The following is an 18824-nucleotide window of genomic DNA, read 5'->3' as shown; positions in this document are numbered from 1 at the left end:
GATTCAACCCTGTACTTTGATAAATATGTTGAACTGTTTTTGCAATAGATTCGATAGCTTTCACTTTGTCCTTAGATAAGTTCCAAGTGTAGCTAAGTTCTAGCAGCAGTATTCGGGGATGAATCAGACTGGTGAATTCCATGGCAACAGGAATGTTTCTCCTCTTTTACCGGTAACGAGAAAAAAAAAAAAGAAAAGACAGCTCTCTTTGAAAAGGTGGCTTTTCTGCACTAGCACCAACAGAGCTGGAGTCCTAAAAATGATTGTGTGGCAAATTGCACAGAAGGCTATTTAATCAGACCCTCCTCCTTAGCTGTTCCTTAACTTGTCCAATGAGTCTAGTAGTTACCAGAAAGCCAGTTGATATGCATTGACCTCCTCTCTTTTTCTATCCCCCTCAGATGGTGAAAGCAATTCAGGTCCTGAGAATTCATCTACTGGAGCTGGAGAAGGTGAATGAATTGTGCAAGGACTTTTGTAACCGTTATATCACCTGCCTCAAAACAAAGATGCACAGCGATAACCTACTCAGGAATGATCTTGGGGGGCCCTACTCCCCAAACCAGCCCTCCATAAACCTACACCCACAGGTAATGGCTGAAAACATCCACTGCACATGCTTCCCTAGGGGATCCCGCACTCCCCCAGTCCCAGGCCTTATGGTTCTATAAACAGTTTCCATCCATTTAATAGAGTTTCTCCTTGTTTTGATCTGGTTACCAGGAGCTGCATTTTCCTAGAGGCTTGTGTGAGCCTTGCAGAGGAGTCTGGGAGAATTCAGACACTTTGATTCTGATTCTCAGAGGTACTGAGTATCTGCAGCTCCCATGGGCTTCCCATTGTACTTGCTCAGCAGCTCTGCGAATCAAGCAAAAGGTGTTTCCGGGTGGGCAGTTGGAAGCCCCTCAAGGGCACTACTGAAAATGGGAGCTTTAATGTGTGTGTGGATCGGCGTGCTGGGGGGCAGGGCTGCATTTCATTGGGTTGTTCTGAATGACGTTCTGCAGCAGAGCACTATGTCACAGGAACGTGACTCTGCTGGGTGACTGCCACTGGCTCACTGAGTGTCATGAATGATGAAACTGAGATGTCAGATGAAGTATTGCAGTGATCGTGACAGAGAAAGCACATGTAACTCTCACACCTCGGGGAGTGGGTCACCATCCCATGTAGTGGTACCTAGGCCACTTAAAAAAGACTGTCTCCAGTACAGCATTAGCTCAGAACCTGCCAGCTTTCAGCTCAAGCTTTAGGTGGTCCTGCACAGAGGTCCCAGGTTTGAGTCTGCCTGGGGATGGTTCCAAGTGGGGACTTGTCCAGGATTTCAACTGGGTCTCTGAAGCTTGGAAAGTGCTTCCTCAGCTAGGGTAGGCATGTAGCCCACATGCCAAGGCTACGTCTACACTAAAGAGGAGATCTTCTCACAAAACTTCTGTCAACAGAACGTGGCCACCCACGGAAGCAGATGGCTCTGTCAACATAGAGGAGCCATACTGCCCTGCCACTTTCTCGACAGAATGGCCAACTAGCAGCACAGGAGACAAGGCTGACCAGTGACCTGGAAGCCCTGTCTGTCAACAGAGTGCCCCCCAGACCATCCACATGGATAAGGGACTGGCAACAAAGAGGGATTTAGTCGACAGAAGCACATCCCATGGCCTCTTTACTGCCAGCAGACCCCTCTGCTGAGAGCAAAATTTCACAAGGCTTTGCTAATGAGCCACACGAGCATGCAAATAGGAAGCTCTTTGCAATTCCAGAAACCTGGGTAGCGTAGCTCTGACAGCAGCGGAGCTGAAGACCAGGAACATGTAGAAGTGGCCCATGAGTTTTGTCAGCAAAACTCTCTAGTGTAAACATAGCCCAAGGGGCATGGTTAACTGTCTGATGTAGTGGCACCTAGACCACTTACACAGAGAAGGACTAAGTCTTCTCTACAGCCTTAGCTGTGAGCCAGCTGGCTTTCAGCTCAAACCATAGAGGCTCCTGCACTGATTTCTGGAGGTCTCAGGTTTGAATCCCCCCAACCATGGGGGATTACATGCAAGCCAGTTAGAACCATGGGAAATGTGTGGTGTCTGTAGAGTGAGTTAGCACACAGAAAGCTGCGGGGTAAATCTTCTGTCTTCTACCATAGAAAAAGGAACAAGAGTTTGTGGCAACAAAAGCCAGGTGTGATGGGTGGTGCCTCCGTAAGGTGAGGGCAGGCGGCTGCCTTCCCACACAAGTGCCGCAGAAACCCGTGCTGGTTCCATGCTCTGATGACTTTGTTATGGTTCAGGCAGGTTCCAGGGTGGCAAGGAAGGCTGAACAGAAGGGAGCCTCCTCAGCTGCCTGCCCCAGAACTTGCATGGGACATACAAGCTCATTTCAAATGTGGGGCAGCCTGCTGGCTGGGGGCTAGTGCCTGTCATTCTCCCATGCTGTGCTCTGGGCAGGGAGCCTTCCTGTCTTCTGTGCCTGCAGTGGGAGGGCAAGGGCGGAGAAGGATGGGGAGCAAGGGGAATGAAAGGAGGGAGATGGAGAAGAAAAGGGAATAGGGGAATTGTGGGGGGCAGTGGGAGTCCAGCATGCATTGTCTCCTCAGCAGCAGCTGGGGCTCCCCAGTTAATTATACCCATCTAATCCTCACCCTGACAGGCCCTGCTCCCCTACACCTGGACGCATCCAACAAGCCCCTGGAACCCAGACTCCCACCCCACTGAGCTCCACCTCCCGCGAGCCCTTCCACTCAATCAGCATCCCCTTCCCACCACACCCAGAACCCCCCAGCGAGCTGCATCCGGATCTCCCACTGAGCTGCACACACCCAGGCTGCCCCACACCTGGAACCCCCCACACCAAGCCCCTCTATGCTGGGTTAGAGTCAGGCGCAGCCTCACTGATTTCCTGTACTGAGAAAGCGGGGGCGGCGCTCGCGGTGATCTCCCCACCTCAATGCAGCCAGTGGCCTGTGCTCCCTGCTGCTAGAAATGTGGAGATCTGGGGTTTTCCTAGTGTCTATCTTCTCACAGGCTTTCACTATGACCTGAGACCCCTCATTTACGGCTTCATCTCAAAGGGAGTTTTTCCACTGCTTTAAAAAACCCAGTGAATAAGAAGCTTAATTATCCTGTGCCTCAGTTTCTTCCTTTGAAAACAGGAAAATAATAATCCTTTCCTGCCTCACAGGAGTTTGTGTACATTCATTTGGTTTGGTTAGGTGCTTTGGGGTCAGCAGATGGAAGGTGCTGAGAAGTCCAATTTTGCAAAGTGTTTTTACAATTCCAAGCCACTTCTGCTCCATTCATGCAGTGGCCCCTGCTCCTGGATTACAGGAGTGTTTCAGTTTGGGACATAAGGGAAAGATTCCTCCTCCCATTGTGTCATGCTGGAGCAGTTTACCAGGATACTTCTAAGGAGAGATTGAGGGACTTGGGCTTATTGAGTCTCCAGAAGAGAAGAGTGAGGAGGGATTTGATAACAGCCTTCAACTTCTGCAGGGGGTTCTAAAGAGCATGGAAAGAGGCTGTTCTCAGTAATGATGGATGGCAGAACAAGGAGCAATGGTCTTGAGTTACAGAGGGAGAGATGTAGGCAGGAAAAACTATTTCCCCAGGCGGGTGGTGAAGCACTGGAATGTGTTACCTAAAGAGGTGGTGGAATCTCTATCCCTAGAGGTATTTATGTCCTGGCTTGACCAAGCCCTGTCTGGGATGATTTAGTTGGGGTTGGTCCTGCTTTGGGCAGGGGCTGGACTCAGTCACCTCCAGAGGTCCCCTCCAGCTCAGATTCTATGCTTGTAGGAGATGGGTAATGAGAGCAGAGCCCCACCCAGCTTCCCTGATCTTTACTTTTCAAAGGGCAACACAAAGATGCAGGTTAGCCGGCCGGCCAGCCTCATGCTGTGTGTATGCCGCAGGGAGGGCTGGATGATTTGTGGTATATGTGACATAGTGAGACCAGGGAGCAACTTCCAGAGGAAAAGCATCTTAAAACAGCCCTGGTAATCAGGCAGAGTGGGAGCAGCTGGGGAAGAGGCTTCCCTAAATCAATTAGGGCCAGCTGGTCCCACTTGAGGCTGCCTTTTAAAAACCTTCCCCAGCAGGACACTAGGGAGTTAGACAGAGGAGCAAACAGCAGTGGGTGAGGCAATGAGCAGCTCCTGCAGGTAACCTTGGGGCTCAGTCTGACCAAACTGGGGAGCTTTGCCCTGCTGCTCTTTATGTCCAGGGACTAAAGCATGAATACCAGCAAGAGCAGCTGGTCTGTGTGCTATGGGGCCAGGGACTGAGCTGAGGACTGGGGCCCAGGGAATACACAGCCCCTGCCATGCATAAGGCACCCTGTGCTGACCTGTCCTGAGGGCTGGGCCCACCTCAGTGGGACTGGGCAGAGCAGTGAATGGGTCCCCATACCCCTGGGCCTGTCAGAGCCTTCCCACATGTGGACAATTAGGGTTAGTCACTTCTTCAAATTCTGTGATGGCAGGGCAGGGGGAGTGCTTGGCTGGGGAGGGCAGTGAGGTTGAGTCAGGGAGAGGGGTGCGGAGGGCAGAGAGGGGAGCAGAGGGAGAGGGTGGTGGTGCCAGGGAGGAGAGAAGGTATTGGTAGAACAGGTCTCAGTGCTTTTCAGTCTGCGCTCTTCCCAGTGGATGGGAGCTGACATTTGCCTAGTGAGACCGGGGCTGGGGATTTGGTCCCTTTGCCCCTGGGCTTGCCAGGCTGGTACATAGTCTGTACCACCAGGCTGCCTCGTTGTGCCACTTTGCCTATATAGCTCTGTGACTGAGGAGCACTATTGTTGTTAAAGAAGCAGCCAGCCTGGACGCACTGACAGGATCCAGACCCCTTGGCAAATCTTATTCCTTGTCAAGGTGCTTGCTGCTCTGGGAACAAGGAACACAGGAAGCCCTCGGCTTGTTTGGATGACAAAGTGAAATGAGGTGGCAGCTTTTGCAGTCTAGTTCCAGCTGTTTGCTTCGTGTCAGGAGGTCAATGCCAGCTGGGGGTGAGGCCTGATCCCTCCTTTTATCTTGGGAAGAAAGGGCAGGGATTTTTCAACTGGTGCTTGCTGTTCAGTGTTCCCTAGGATCCATGAGCAGGGTCTGGGTGTGTGCAAGCTGCCTGCATGTCAGCTATCAGAGTATATTAAATACCCATGACTGATGCATCTTATTCACAAACTGAGAGCCTTTAAGTAGGTGCCTTCTGCATCTCTGGCACATGGTACAAAACATGCTCCGTTTTGTTGAGAGAGAAATTGCAGGAAAGGAGAGAGATTTTACAAAAATAACTTGCTGGGGTTCAGGGAACTGGCTGGATGGGGACAAGCGCACAGGAAGCACAGCCAGGGTGCAGAGGAAAGAGGGTTGGGAGACTGAGAAGGGGCAAAGCCTGAGCAGAGGCTGGAGCCTGGTCAGGGAAGCTACTGCCTCCCCAAGTGGGAATTCCACTCGGTACCTGTGAGCAGAAAGACACACAGGGGCACATCCCCCAGGCAGGGACTTATAGCCCACAATTACGTCCTCTATTGATAAATTAGAACACCGCCGCAATACTGTCTCCCCTCCACATGCCACGGTGCTCCTTTCACATCCCCACACGCCATGAGGAACTTGGGGCACCCATGTCTCGTGCTGCCCTAGCAGTCGTGCCCACCTCTGCAAAACCCGTAACACTTGGCATCCACCTTGTGCAGTGCTGGTAGCAGGAAGGGGAAGGTAGGAGGATGCTTACATCACTTGAAGTCCTGTGTCTGTCCCTTTCTGGCAATGGGTGTTATCAGCAACGATCACCCATATGTGTGGAGGTCAGGACTTAACAGCGTGGTATCCAGAAGGGTATTTTGTTCTGTTCAGCTGCATGCGTGTGCTCCTCCTGTGTGTCACACTGAAGAGCCCCCAAGGACCACAGGATCAGACAAGGTAAGAAGGCACCCAAGTCAGGTTTATTATCAAAGAAATCACAGTAATAGTTGTCATTGGACTCTACTGAACCACTATGCATATAGACCCTGATCAGTCAGTGGGAGGTCGCACTGCACTCTAGGCTGGACAAAGAGTCATGGTAAGGTATCCCAACTAAGGGGTGGTCTACGCTAGACCTTAAAGTCAGTCTTAGATATGGAATCTCAGCGATGGCAATTGCGTAGCTGGAATCAAATTCTCTATGATCAACTTATCCGGCCATTCTCTGAGCGAGGCCATGGGAGGAACTCTCCTGTCAACCCCCCTTACTCCTTGTGAGAATGAGAAGTACCAGGGTCGACCGTCAAGCCCTGATAGTTCGATTTCACGCGTTCCCATTAGGTGCGTGACATTGAACCCCAGAAATGAACCCTGACATACCCTTAGACAATCAATCTGTGGTGCACACCTTACATGTCATGAGATATGTTTGTTACCTCCCCTTGTGTTGTCCTCCTGGTATTTCAGACCACATGTTCCTATTCACTCCTCTTATTGTGCTTTCATTCCTGACATTTCACTGATTTTTGTCAAACTACTTTATTCTGTGCTAGGTTGGGGTTTCCTTGTCCTGTTGGAATATATGTGTTTGGTGTGTTTTAGAAATGCTAGCAATAGAATCTATAGAACTGGAAGGGGCCTCGAGAGGTCATGAAGGCCAGTTCCCTGCCCTCACAGCATGGCCTACTACCATCTGCATCATCTCTGACAGATGTTTATCTAATGTGCCCCTAGGTAGTTGAAAGGTGTGAGCATGTGATTCAAATGCTTCCTCAATAAAGCTTGACCTCCCAATGCCTAGTTTACAAGGCCAGTACTGAGCTATTACCTTGACGTCCAATGCCAAGTTCATGTCCTGGACACTGACTTGCAGGCAAACACCTGCTTTTTGACAAGGTCTGCATGTTACTCCTAGGGTGTGTCTAAAAGTGGTGAGGAAAGGGAGGGCTCAAGATACTCTAGAAAATGTTGCTCAGTTGGATATACTCCATTAAATACCATTGGCATTTGACACTCTGAAGCTAGCATTCCATGGGGCTGAAGCTATAAATGACCCACCTTGGGTATTTCAATTACAGAGTTTGATTCTAATTGACATGGAATAGTAACTTGTTAGGGAGTAAATACTAGGGGCAAAATATGCAAGACCCAGATGGCATTTTGAGTTATGATATTTTTGTTCAACTTTGACCTTTGTCCAATGTCATAAATCAATTGCAGAGAAGATGTGAGAATCATTATTAAGTATGTGCAAAGCTGTATGGTTTAAAAAAAAATTCTGTGAGCTTAGGTGCCCTGCTCTTCTAATTGTATTATTGTGCATATAAATGTAGTACAGGTTGAGCCTTTCTCGTCCAGCACCCTCGGGACCTGACCAGTGCTGAATGAGATGATTTGATGGATCACAGGAGATCAATGTTGTCTAGCACATCACCAACACTTCCACCACTTACTGGGCTCTTAGGAGACATTTGGGGTAAGTTACAACCACCAGTCCTGGTTCTCAGTGTTCTGTGCTGTTAACAAACTTTATGGGACCACAGGAAACTTGGTCACACTCATAAGTGGTCATCCAGCTAATTAAAATCATGCCAAATTATGGATGTTGCTGGATGAGAGTGCCAGACGAGAGAGATTCAACCTGTAATACAATGGTTTAAAGTGTTACTCGTGGTTTTTTGATTTGACAACTAAGCAAATGTGCTGTCCCTTTAGAGCAGTGGTGAGCAGTCAGTGGCCTGGGGGCCGGATGTGGTTTAATAGAATTAGCCCACAGTGGGCCACCAGATGCTTTATTTACCTGCGCATCTGCAGGTATGGCTGCTCAAAGATCCCGTTGGCCACAGTCCTCCCTTCATTTCCCTCCTGCTCCAGTAGCCTTTCAAGCATGGGGAATTCTAACCCATCGGAGAAGGACAGCTTGCCAAGGGCATTGAGTTTTCTGGTGTGATGAAGGAGGCCCTGGGGCTGAAGAAAGGAGCTGGGTGAGCCTGTATTTCTCCTTATTCCCCTGCTGTAAGCCTTGCCCCTGAGATGGGTAGCTGCTGATTGGCTGAGCTCCAGGATGGCTCTGTGCCATCGAGAGGGAAGCCAGCGCGGAGAGGAGGATGTGCACCATGTTGCTGACATGATGTTCCAAAGGCTGACGTCAGATTCCCAGGTGAATGTGTTACTGTAATCCAGACTGGGGGAGACAAAAGTGTGTATAGACCAGGTCACTATCTGCCATGATGGGATGTAGTCTCCTGTCTACAATTGAGTGTAGAGTGCTTGACTCATGGGTTCTGCTCCATCAGGCCTTAGCAACAGTAGGAAATCCAGGAGCATTCTAACGTATGGGCTGAGTTGACCCGTTGTGGGTGTGCGCTTGCAGCTAAAACAGACTGAACCGTGGTTGCCAGCTCTTCAGTGTCCTTGTCGCATCAGCGTCATTGCGGTCTTGTTTGTGTTCAACAAGAACCAGCTGATCTTGTGCCACCTTGGGGATGGTGGGATGGTTGGTGTGGGGTGAGGGACTGATGGAGCTCTCGCCCTGGAGCTTGGGACGGTTACCCAGCCTCTGTATATCTGTTTGTTAGAGCAATATTCAGCGGCGCCAACAGGCCCCAAGTGAGGGGGTGGCCCCTGGCTTCATGCTCCCTGAGGGGCAGGGCCAGCAAGCCCTGCAAGCAGCCTGGAGCATGGTGCCGCCCTCCCAGCAGTGATATCCTTAAAGTATACACAGCATGTGCAGCTGTGGCACAGCACCACTAAATGTAGGGCACCAGCGGTGCTTCAAATTTAGTAGTGTCCTGTGCTGCATACACCTGGGGCCACCACCAGCCATGGGCACCATCTCCATCAGACTCAATCCCCTGCCCCCCCACTCCCTGCTCAGCCCCCTGGGACCCAATCCCCCAGATCCTGGTTTCCCTGCCAGTCCTCCACCCCCAACCTGCCAGCCCACACCTCCAGCTGGCTGGTGCCCCTCAGTCTGCTAGACACCCCACCAACAGCATCCCTGCCTTCCTCCTGCTCCCCTCACAGCTCCTGCCCTCGCAGCCCAGAGCACAGCCTTGCTCCATGGAGCGGCCTCCCCTCTACCCCACAGGGGCTGGAGGGCACAGGTGCTTGGCTGCATAGGGCACCAGATATCTCAAGGATGTCCCTGTCCCTGTCCCTGTCCCTAGGCCATAGAGCTCCACGGAGCATGTGGTGCTCTGGCAGTGATTTAAAGGGTTTGGGGTTCTGGTTGTTATTGCAGTTGCAGTGTATGGGAGCCCCAGACCCCTCTGAATCGCTGGGCCCTGGGGCATTGTCCTCTACCCTCTCGTTGGAAGGTCTGGCAATATCAGACCATTTCATTAAATTTCGTATTTCAGTGCCCATTGAAAATGGGCAACTTTGGAAAAGATTCGGAGGGCCCCCAGTCTTAAGGGCCAACTGCTGGTCACACAGGCCTTAAACCAGGGATGAGCAAACTTTTTGTCCCTGCAGTTAGTCCCTGGGCTGTGGTGCCAGCCACCCCCATTGAGAACCTGGAAGACAGGGGTCATACTGCCCTGCACGCTGAGCCAAGCTGGGGCTGAGCTGCCCAGAAACCCTGTGCTCCAAGGCCAGAGGGCAGGAGCCAGACCTATAAGGTCCATCAGGCACAAAGCAGGGGCTGGGCTCTGGGGTTCATGGCAGGGGTGGGGCTGGGGGAGCCTCCCAAAGCCAGCAGTTCACCCTGGACAGTCTCTCTCTCGGTGGTCACTCAATAATGAGTGGGATGTCTTCATGTCCCCCTCCTATTTGTGAGTCCGTCGATGGCTGGCCAGCCTGAACCTGGAGCTGCTGCTCTTATCACAGAAGGGACAGGTGTTGGGAGCTGTTGGAGGAGCCTGGGGCAGTTGTTGCTGCTCTTTTCTTCTCCTCCACCTCTCCTCGTGGCACTGCAGCCGGGCCTCTCGCATTGTGCCAGCCCATCAGGGATTACCCCTTTCCCCAGGGATGGTCCTGGGCAAGGTTCTTCCAAGTGTTGACACCAATGCTGCACTTTTTCAGGCGTGCCTTCAGCATGTCCTTAAATCACCTCCTCTGGAAGTGTTTGATTCTGGCTTCAAGTTCAGGTTTTCCAGGCCCCCAATGCTCCTTTTCCTTCCTTCATTTCTGAAAACAGAACCTGTTCTGGGATGCTCTGATCAGACATCTGAACCGCACAATCAGTCCAACAAAGTTGTTGGTGAATGATAATGACTTCAGTGATGGTCATGTTCAGCTCTTCCAGGATGCTCGTGTTCGTGTGCCTGTCCTCCCAAGAGATATTTAGGATTCTCGTGGGGAAGTGTTGACGATATTGTTCTAGTACCTTCACATGATGCTTGTATGTTGTCCGGGTTTCTCATGCAACCAGGCATTGCATTCTGCCCACAAAGGGTCACTTTGGAGAATCCAGGCAACATATTTGACTTTGAACCACATTGATACCACATTAAATGCCTTGAATTCTATTCAGCATTGCATCAGTCAGGAGAGGAGCAGAGAAAAAGAATATCATAAAAAAGTTCACTTCTTATTTAGATTTACTCAAATAGCCACATCACTTAATCATGGATCTAAAAATCTGTCCCTTTTCTATTTTATAATATTCTCCAGAAATTGACTTCTTATTCCTTTGATGCTTTATTGTGGTTCCCCTTATGATCAAAATTAGCAAGAAACTTACATAAAAGAGAACAATAATTGCTCAACGAGCATCTCGCTTGTAATTTATTAGTTTCTATTACTGGTAGTCGCTATGGCAACAGCTCGCATCCAGGGTGATGAGAGAGATGTTAGATATAAGCCAACGAGGCTCTAAGTCCCAGCAAATGGAGATGCACATTTTTATCAGTAATTTTCATGAAAATAATAAGTGAGGAGTTAATGAGATGGAAAGCCGTCCTGTGGCTATTGTGAATTTTTTTTAAAGTGTTGATCTAATTAGAATGCATTGCTCAGGAAAAGTAATGAGGGCTCAGCGCCTCACAAAGATGCAAGGATCATATCAGAAAATTAGAACAAGGCTTTGGAAATAATCAGGCCCTTGGAGAGGCACACAGCCCCTTCTCTCGCCGCCCTGTGCAGTCATGATGCTGCCCCCATTTGTGTTTTGCAGAGAGAGAGAGAGAGAAGTCCACCTACGCTGATGGCACATTCTTGTGCCTGCTAGAAAGGAGTTCACACTTGCAGTTAAAATTAGTTAAATAGCATCTTTGGTGAGAACAATATTTCTCTGACTCTGTTCCCCGCCCCTAGGTAAGAACATAAGAGCAGCCAGACTGGGTCAGACCAAAGGCCCATCCAGCCCAGGGTCCTGTCGGCCGAGAGAGGCCAATGCCAGGTGCCCCAGAGGGAGTGAACAGAACAGGCAATCATCAGGTGATCCCTCCTCTGTCACCCATTTCCAACCTCCAACAAACAGAGGCCAGGGACACCGTTCCTGCTCATCTGGGCTAATAGCCACTGCTGGACCTAACCTCCATGAATTTATCCAGTTCTTTTTTCGAACCCTGTTGAAGTCCTGGTCTTCCCAACATCCTCTGGCCAGGAGTTCCCCAGACTTACTACAAATAACACAAGTCACTCCAAGTCATCAAGGCAAATATCATGAGCACAGTCCCAGAGCTGTCCATGCAGTGCTGAAGGCACCCAAAGGCATGTGTCTACTTCCAGATCTACCACCAATAAACACAGGGTCATGCCCCTAGACCCTGATAGATCAGTGTGTAAGCACCTGGGACACAAGCGTAGACCAAATGCCTGTCTGTGGTGGGGTTCCCAGAATTGGGCACAGTACTCCAGATGGAGCTGCACCAGTGTTCAATAAATGGGAATAATCTCTTCCCTAGATGTGCTGCCAATGGTCCTACTAATGCATCCCAATATGCCATTAGTCTTCTTGGCTACAAGGGCACACTGTGGATTCATCTCCAGCTTCTCATCCACTGTAATCCCCAGGTCCTCTACCCATGTTTGGGATTCTTATGTCTTAAGTGCAGGACTCTGCACTTCTCCTTGTTGAACCTCATCAGATTTCTCTAGGCCCAATCCTCCATCTCTGGACCTATCCTTGCCCTCCAGCATATCTACCTCTCTCCACACCTTAGTGTAATCTGCGAATTTACTGAGGATACAATCTATCCCCTCACCCAGGGCATTAACAAAGATGTTGAACAAAACTGGCCCCAGAACTGACCCTTAGGGTGTTCCCCTTGATACTGGCTGCCAACCACAATCTAGCCATCTTACTATCCACCTTATAGTCCTTTCATCCAATCCATACTCCTTTCACTTGCTGGCAGTGCTGTGGGAGACCCTATCAAAACCTTTGCTAAAGTGCAGCTATGTGCATAGCAGAGGATGTGTGTGGGCAGAGGATGCAATGTTTCAGGCTCAGCAGAGAGACCTGGCTCTGTAACCAATCACAGCTCCAGGACCACATCATGTGTTAACATTTCCTCTCTCTCTGTCTCTAGCTCCTTTTCAGCTTCTCATCTCAGCTGTCGCTGAAAGAAACCAGCTTTTCTGTTATAAAAAACACCTTGGGGAAGGGGGATGTGAGAGCAACAAATACAAATAAAGCGTATGGCAAAGGGGGAAAGGACAAGGGAAATCAATGAGCATAAATTAGAATGTGGGGGTGAGGGGAACTTCCACTCTGTGGAGCAGATCTGGCCCTTGGGCTACTTTGAATCTGGTCCATGGCAAGGCTCAGGGCTTTCCACCCTGGGCACATGCACACAAACCCCTTGCTACCCCATATGCTCCTGGGGCTGGCATGCAAATAGATCCCCAGTCACTCTGAGCTGAGTGTGAATGAAGTGAGTGTCTCTTTCCCACCCCACCTTTCTGTTTTAGCGGGGTCAGGTCAGTGAGGTTTTTGGCTGGGCTTTTTGGGGGGAAGTTGCTTCTCACTTGTGTGTGTGGCCCCCAACAGATTTTCTGTGGATCAGTGGTTCCCCACCCAAAAATGTTCCCTGCCCCTGAATTAGAAGTTAAAATATTCAGACAACTGTTAAGTCAAGACAAATATTAGCGAAGTACCTATGGCTAACAGGTTTAAGTGTAATATGAAGGATTTTAATATATAGATATTAGGAACAAAAGGGATATCAACAGTGCTGCAGGTGCATTATTAGAGGGAAATGGCAAGTGTCAACTATGTAAAACAGGCAGAAGAGTTCAATAAATGTCTGTTCTGTATTTGGAACAAAGCTGAATAATGTAGCAAGGTCATGTAATGAGAATGGAATACTTTTTTTATTCTAATGGTAACTAAAGATGGCATTAAACAGACCTAGTAATGCTAAATATTTGTAACTCAGCAGAGCTGGATAATTTACATGAAAGAGTTTTAAAAGAGTTGAATGAGGAGCTCTCCAGCAGTGGCTATTAATTTTTAATGTGTTGGAAAACTGAGGAAGTTGACTGGAAGAAAGCTAATGTAATACTCATATGGAATACATGGGTAATTAACAGCCTCAAAGGCTGACATTGAACCTGGGGAAAATAATGGCCAATACAGGATTCCAGCAGCAAGGAATTAAAGATTGGAGACATAATTAATACCAATCCACCTAGTTTCCTAGAATATAGATCTCGTCATCAGAATAGAATCATCATCACCAGTAACAATCGTGAAGAATATGAAGTAATTTCTGATAAACTTTGCAAATGACAGACTGATTGGTAAGATGGACAATAACCATGGGGGCAGGTCATTGATTGGAGGAATCAGGACTGCTTGATCAGCTGGGCACACTCAAGCAGCATGCATTTTAATACAAGGTCATCTCAGAGCAAATGCTGTCAGGGACATTGACAGGAAGCAGGACTCTATCCTGGGAAGCAGGAACTCTGAATGATCATGGTGAATTACCATAGTGGACAATCCCCTGAACGTGAGTTCCAGTTCCAGACTGGGCAGGGAGGGAGCAGCCTTTGTCCATCTATGTACAAAAACAGGCATATCTCACAAGAGCGAGGAGATGGGTTTTCCTCTGTGCAGACTGTTGGTGAGACCGCTGCTGGAATACTGCCTCCAGACTAGGTGTGTGCACCTTGTTGAACTATTGGAGATCCTCAGAGAAGAACCACAAAATGACTGAGAAAAATGTGAAGTTGCTATTTAGTCATTACAGGTTGGAACTCTCTCATCTGGCAGCATCTATAATCAGACGTGATTTTAGTTAGCTGGACACCCACTTCTCATGGGTGTGGCCAAGTTTTCCGTGATCCCATAATGTTTGTTTACAGCCACCAGGCCTGGGTCTCTGTGTTCTGTGCTGCTGTTTAGATATAATTTAAGCCTTAGTGTCTAAGGGCCCAGTAAGCAGTGGATATCTTAATAGCATGCTAGACAATATTGACCTCCTGTCGTCCAGCAAATTCTCTGTCTGTTCTGGTCAGGTCCCAAGGGTGTTGGACTAGAAAGGTTCAACTTGTGCTAATATATATGGATCCATAACACTCATGGTGCTTCTGTATCATACTGTGGAACTGGTGGGGTCTGACTGAGCCAATTTGGGGAAAGGAAGAAGGCTCTAGCAGCCTACTAAAACGGGTGGGGATCCTATGGCCCATGGGCCACATCTGGACCTTGGCCTACTTTGTTCTGGCCCTCGGAAAGTCAGGGAGGGCCAAAGCCCTCTTGAGCCAGCTGAGTCAGACTAAGACCTGGTCTACACTCGAGTTAGGTTGGCCTAAGGTGGTTTATGCCCACTGAACTCTTATGTAAGTGGCCACACTCAGATCTTAACTCACTGCTGAAGGGGCGTAGCACGTAAGGCGATGTAGCTAGGTTGATGCGGTGTCTGCAGGTGCTGCATTGCTTACATTGCCTGTAAGTGTTTGACACTCAAAGCTGGAGTGGTCCTGGGATGACAGCAGGATCCTCACTGCCCAGGGCTGCCAGTTAGTCCCACCAAGCCCTCCCCCACCACCTTGTGGTACTCTCAGCTGGTGCCTCATCACCTGGGGCTGACCGCCAGAGCTCTCCCTCCAGCTCTCGGGGGCTGCAGCTGTCAGACCTATGCAGACCTGTCCTGAGGGAGGCATGGGGCCTGGGGCAACCCTTCCGCCCAGACACAGGCCCCACCTCTTTCCCAGGCCCTGCCCCTGCTCCACCCCTTCTGTCCCCTTGACCTCTTCCCTGAGTAACACGGCCCAAGGGTTATGGGGCCTCTGTGGTGGCAAGAGGGGGGTCCCTCTACCACTCACCACATGGTCAGTGGGAGCTGGAGCAGCCCAGCAGCCTGCTCCACATCACCCTATCCCTGCCCACTGTACCCACTTCTCCAGAGCGTGTGGTCAGGTGGTTGGGTGACCCTGCCTGTCACTCGCACTGGGCCCCCATAATCCCATAAGTTCCTCCCATCCATAGGATAAGTGGAGTGCCACCCCAGGGCCCCCAAATCTCAAGGCCTGGGGCAGGATGGCTCTTGCCTTGGGGAGTGGGGGTCCCTCCAACCTTGTCCCACAATGCCTCACTGCAGTCACAGCAGGAGCGTACGGTGACGGTGCACTCCACCAGTGGAAGAAGCACAGCGTGGGCACGAAGAGCTGATTCGATTACTGCCGTGGTGATGGATGAACTTAAGTTGACTTAATTTTGCAGTGTAGCCACGTCCCGAGAGAACTGGGTGAGAGGCGTGTAGGGAGCATTTTGTAGCAGGGTTGGTCACAGGCCATTATAGAGACAAGGTGGGTGATGTAAGAGCTTTTACTGGACCTACTTCTCTTGGTGAGAGAGATGAGCTTTTGAGGACTACAGGCTCAAGGGCTTTTTCAGAGACCACCTTCGTTTCCCCCTGTTCCTGTCGCTGAGAGGACGGCCTGTCTAACTTAGCTTACAGTGATGGGTACAACACCTCATATGCATATGGGCTGCTTGTTATTTTTAAACCCCTCTTAGCTAGTGTTTTGTTCTAACAGCTCACTAATAATACAGCTTGTCTGAAGCCAGGTGTCACAGCAGCCTCTAGTGACCAGCGTGGGGGAACAACAGCTCCTGTAAGCTCAGCCAGATAAGAACGGCCAGACCAGGTCAGATCAAAGATCCATCTAGCCCAAAGTCCCGTCTGCCAACAGTGGATAGTGCCACATGCTGCAGAGGGAGTGAACAGAACAGGTAGCGATCCCTCTCATGCATTCCCAGCCTCTGACAAACAGGCTAGGGATGCCATTGACAGAGCTAACGTCCATGAATTTATCTAGTTCTTTTTTTAACCCTGTTAAAATCCAGGTCTTCAGAGCCTCCTCTGGCCAGGAGTTCCATGGGCCTAATGTGCATTGTGTGAACAAAAAGATGAGAGAGATTCCCACTGAGGTACACGTGTTTTAGGAACTGTTGCAGTTGCTGCAGAGACACCTTTTTTCCTTAACATGTGCATTAACAATTTTTTTCATTATAAATCTAATGCTTGACTGCCAAAATAAATGTCCACAATTTCCTCTGAGAAGGTGGATTGTTCTCCCCTGCAGAGCACAATGTTTGAGCAAAAGAGCTGGTAGGAGAATTTGTACTTAAGCAAGATTAGAAGCAGAATGTGCATTTCTGTTGCTTGGCAACCGTATCTTCAAGAAAGTTGGGAGTATTTCCAGCTGGTGCATTCCTGAAGGGATGAAATAATTTGCGGGGCTTAGGAAAGTTTTTACTGCATTTGCTCTTCATTGTTTTGTTTTCACTGGTTCACCTTTTTCAGAGATGGAAGTTGATGTAATAGGGGTTTGGTTGATCTGTTTCATTTTTTCCTTTGTCTAATTTACCTATCGAGAGTCTACTTCCAAACTCTCCAGTGCACTTACTTCTCCTATTCTAACATTCACAGGTCCTGTTCTCAGTTTAGGTTTTACAAAATCCTGGCTTTCATTGCAGTCCTTTTCACAAAAATCAGGGTGGCCATATGTGGTCAGCTCAATGGTCCATCTAGCCTAGTATCCTTTTATTCAACAACGGCCAGTGCCAAATGATCCTGGGGGGCACAAACAGAACAGGGCAGTTATTGAGTGATCCATCCCCTGTCATCCAGTTGAGCTTCTGACAGTCAGAGGTTTATGGACACCCAGAACACAAGATTGCATCCCTGGCCATCTTGGCTAAAGGCCATTGATGAAGCTATCCTCCAGGAAAGTAGTTAATTCTTTTCTGAACTCTGCTATATATTTGACCTTCACAACATCCCCTGGCAGTGAGTTCCACAGGTTGCCTGTCTATTGTGTGAAGCAGCACTTCCTTATGTTTGTGTTAAACATAGGGCTTTGCAAACCTAAAATCCCATTTCCTACAGACTGGTTTTCTGTGAGAGCTCGTTAGAGAGGACAGTGGCAGTCTGGTTTTTCATGCACATGGTTGTTGATGCATTTGGTGCAATGCGTGAGATACACCACAGAGGGCCAACCTTACCAATCATGGGCTATCTCTATGCTATCCAAAAACTTCGAAATGGAAATGGCCATTTTGAAGTTTACTAATGAAGCGCTGAAATACATATTCAGCACCTCATTAGCATGTAGGTGGCCACGGCACTTCAAAGTAGCCGGGGTCCTTTCGAAAAGGAGCCCCATCTGGATGAGCCACATCAATTTTGAAGTCCCCTTATTCCTATGAGCAGATGGGAATAAGGGGACTTTGAGGTAGGCGGGGTCCTTTCGAAAAGGAGCCCCGTCGGGATGAGCCGCGTCAATTTCGAAGAGCTGCAGCCGCCCACATGCTAATGAGGCGCTGAATATGTATTTCAGCGCTTCATTAGTAAACTTCGAAATGGCCATTTGCATGGCAATTTCAAAGTTTTTTGGCTAGTGTAGACATGGCCGTGGTGTCCTATGCAGTCTGAGCACCAGGACCTGCCCTCCTATGGGCTGACTCTGCATGCAGTGGTGTCATGGCATCTTCCCAGGAGCTAAGGCCTGGCCATCATATCAAATACACCCGTGCTCGGAATGCTGTGGAACTGTTGGATGTGGTCAGTGTATGAGAAGAAGAGTCTGTCCAGTCCCAGCTGTGAGTGACCCACAGGAACTGGGCTACATGTGTCCTTGTGTGAAAAAGGGTATGAGCAGGACGTGCTGCAGGGCAGAGCAAAGATGAAAGTGTTCAAACAAGCCTGTCATAAGTCCTGTGATGTGAACCAATGCTTCACCGAAGACTTGCCATTTCTATAAGGAGCTGGACAGGATCCTTGGTGGTGACTCCAAGGTCCCTGTTGACCCCAAGGTCCTTGGCGCTCTCAGTGGTGTGCTCAGTGGTGAACCCATCACCACCACCAAGGCAGTACACGGAGAACGTAATGCAGAGGAAGAAATCGTAGAGGAAGACGACGAGGCAAATGAGGATCAGAGACTACCTCTGGCATCTCCCAGTATGTCTGGCAGTGGGGAGCTGTCCTCCGCTGCTGATGGACATAACCATTCTGAGCAACTGCTTTCTAGGAACCAGGAAGTGGGGATGAGACACAGGGTGTGAAATCAAACTATCAGGGGTCAACAATTGACCCCTCTACTCCTCAATCTTGCAGGGAGTAAGGAAGGTTAAAGGGAGAGTTTCTCCCCATCGACCTCTCTCAGTGAAGATGGCCAGGTAAGTTGACAGCAGATGTTAGTTCCAGCTACGCAATTGGTATAGCTGGACTTGTATATCCACTGTCAACTTTAAGGTCTAGTATAGACCTGGCCTCAGTCTTCAGGGAGGCGAAGCTTTACTCGTGGAAACGTCGCACTGACCTGTGTGGTGCCGTGTTTGTGGTTGGCTAGCCTCTTACAGGGAAAGTGAGGGGAGCAACAGTGGGGAAATGATTTGATTATGAGCAGCAAAGCAGGAAAAAGAAGCAAGGGTGACAGGCCCAATTCATCATCTGTGTAGGCATCCTGTCAGAGA

At 49.3% G+C, this 18824-nt stretch overlaps 1 protein-coding gene across 10 annotated transcripts in view; it reads left to right on the top strand.

Moving 5' to 3' along the window:
* The window catches only part of PKNOX2 (PBX/knotted 1 homeobox 2), a 279747-nt gene that overhangs the window by 227200 nt on the left and 33723 nt on the right, over nucleotides 1–18824 (top strand). For 8 of the 10 annotated variants that reach the window (XM_074977023.1, XM_074977020.1, XM_074977022.1 and 5 more), the window contains 2 exons: nucleotides 402–590; nucleotides 16194–16277. In XM_074977023.1, the coding sequence (XP_074833124.1) occupies nucleotides 402–590; nucleotides 16194–16277 (273 nt within the window). The remainder of the gene's footprint in view (nucleotides 1–401; nucleotides 591–16193; nucleotides 16278–18824) is intronic. The other 2 variants (XM_074977028.1, XM_074977025.1) reach the window with 2 other exon arrangements.

This window comes from Carettochelys insculpta, chromosome 25 (assembly GCF_033958435.1).
Source record: "Carettochelys insculpta isolate YL-2023 chromosome 25, ASM3395843v1, whole genome shotgun sequence".
NCBI lineage: Eukaryota > Metazoa > Chordata > Testudines > Carettochelyidae > Carettochelys > Carettochelys insculpta.
The sequence above is the reverse complement of the archived record's forward strand: the minus strand, read 5'-3'. Positions and strand labels throughout refer to the sequence as shown.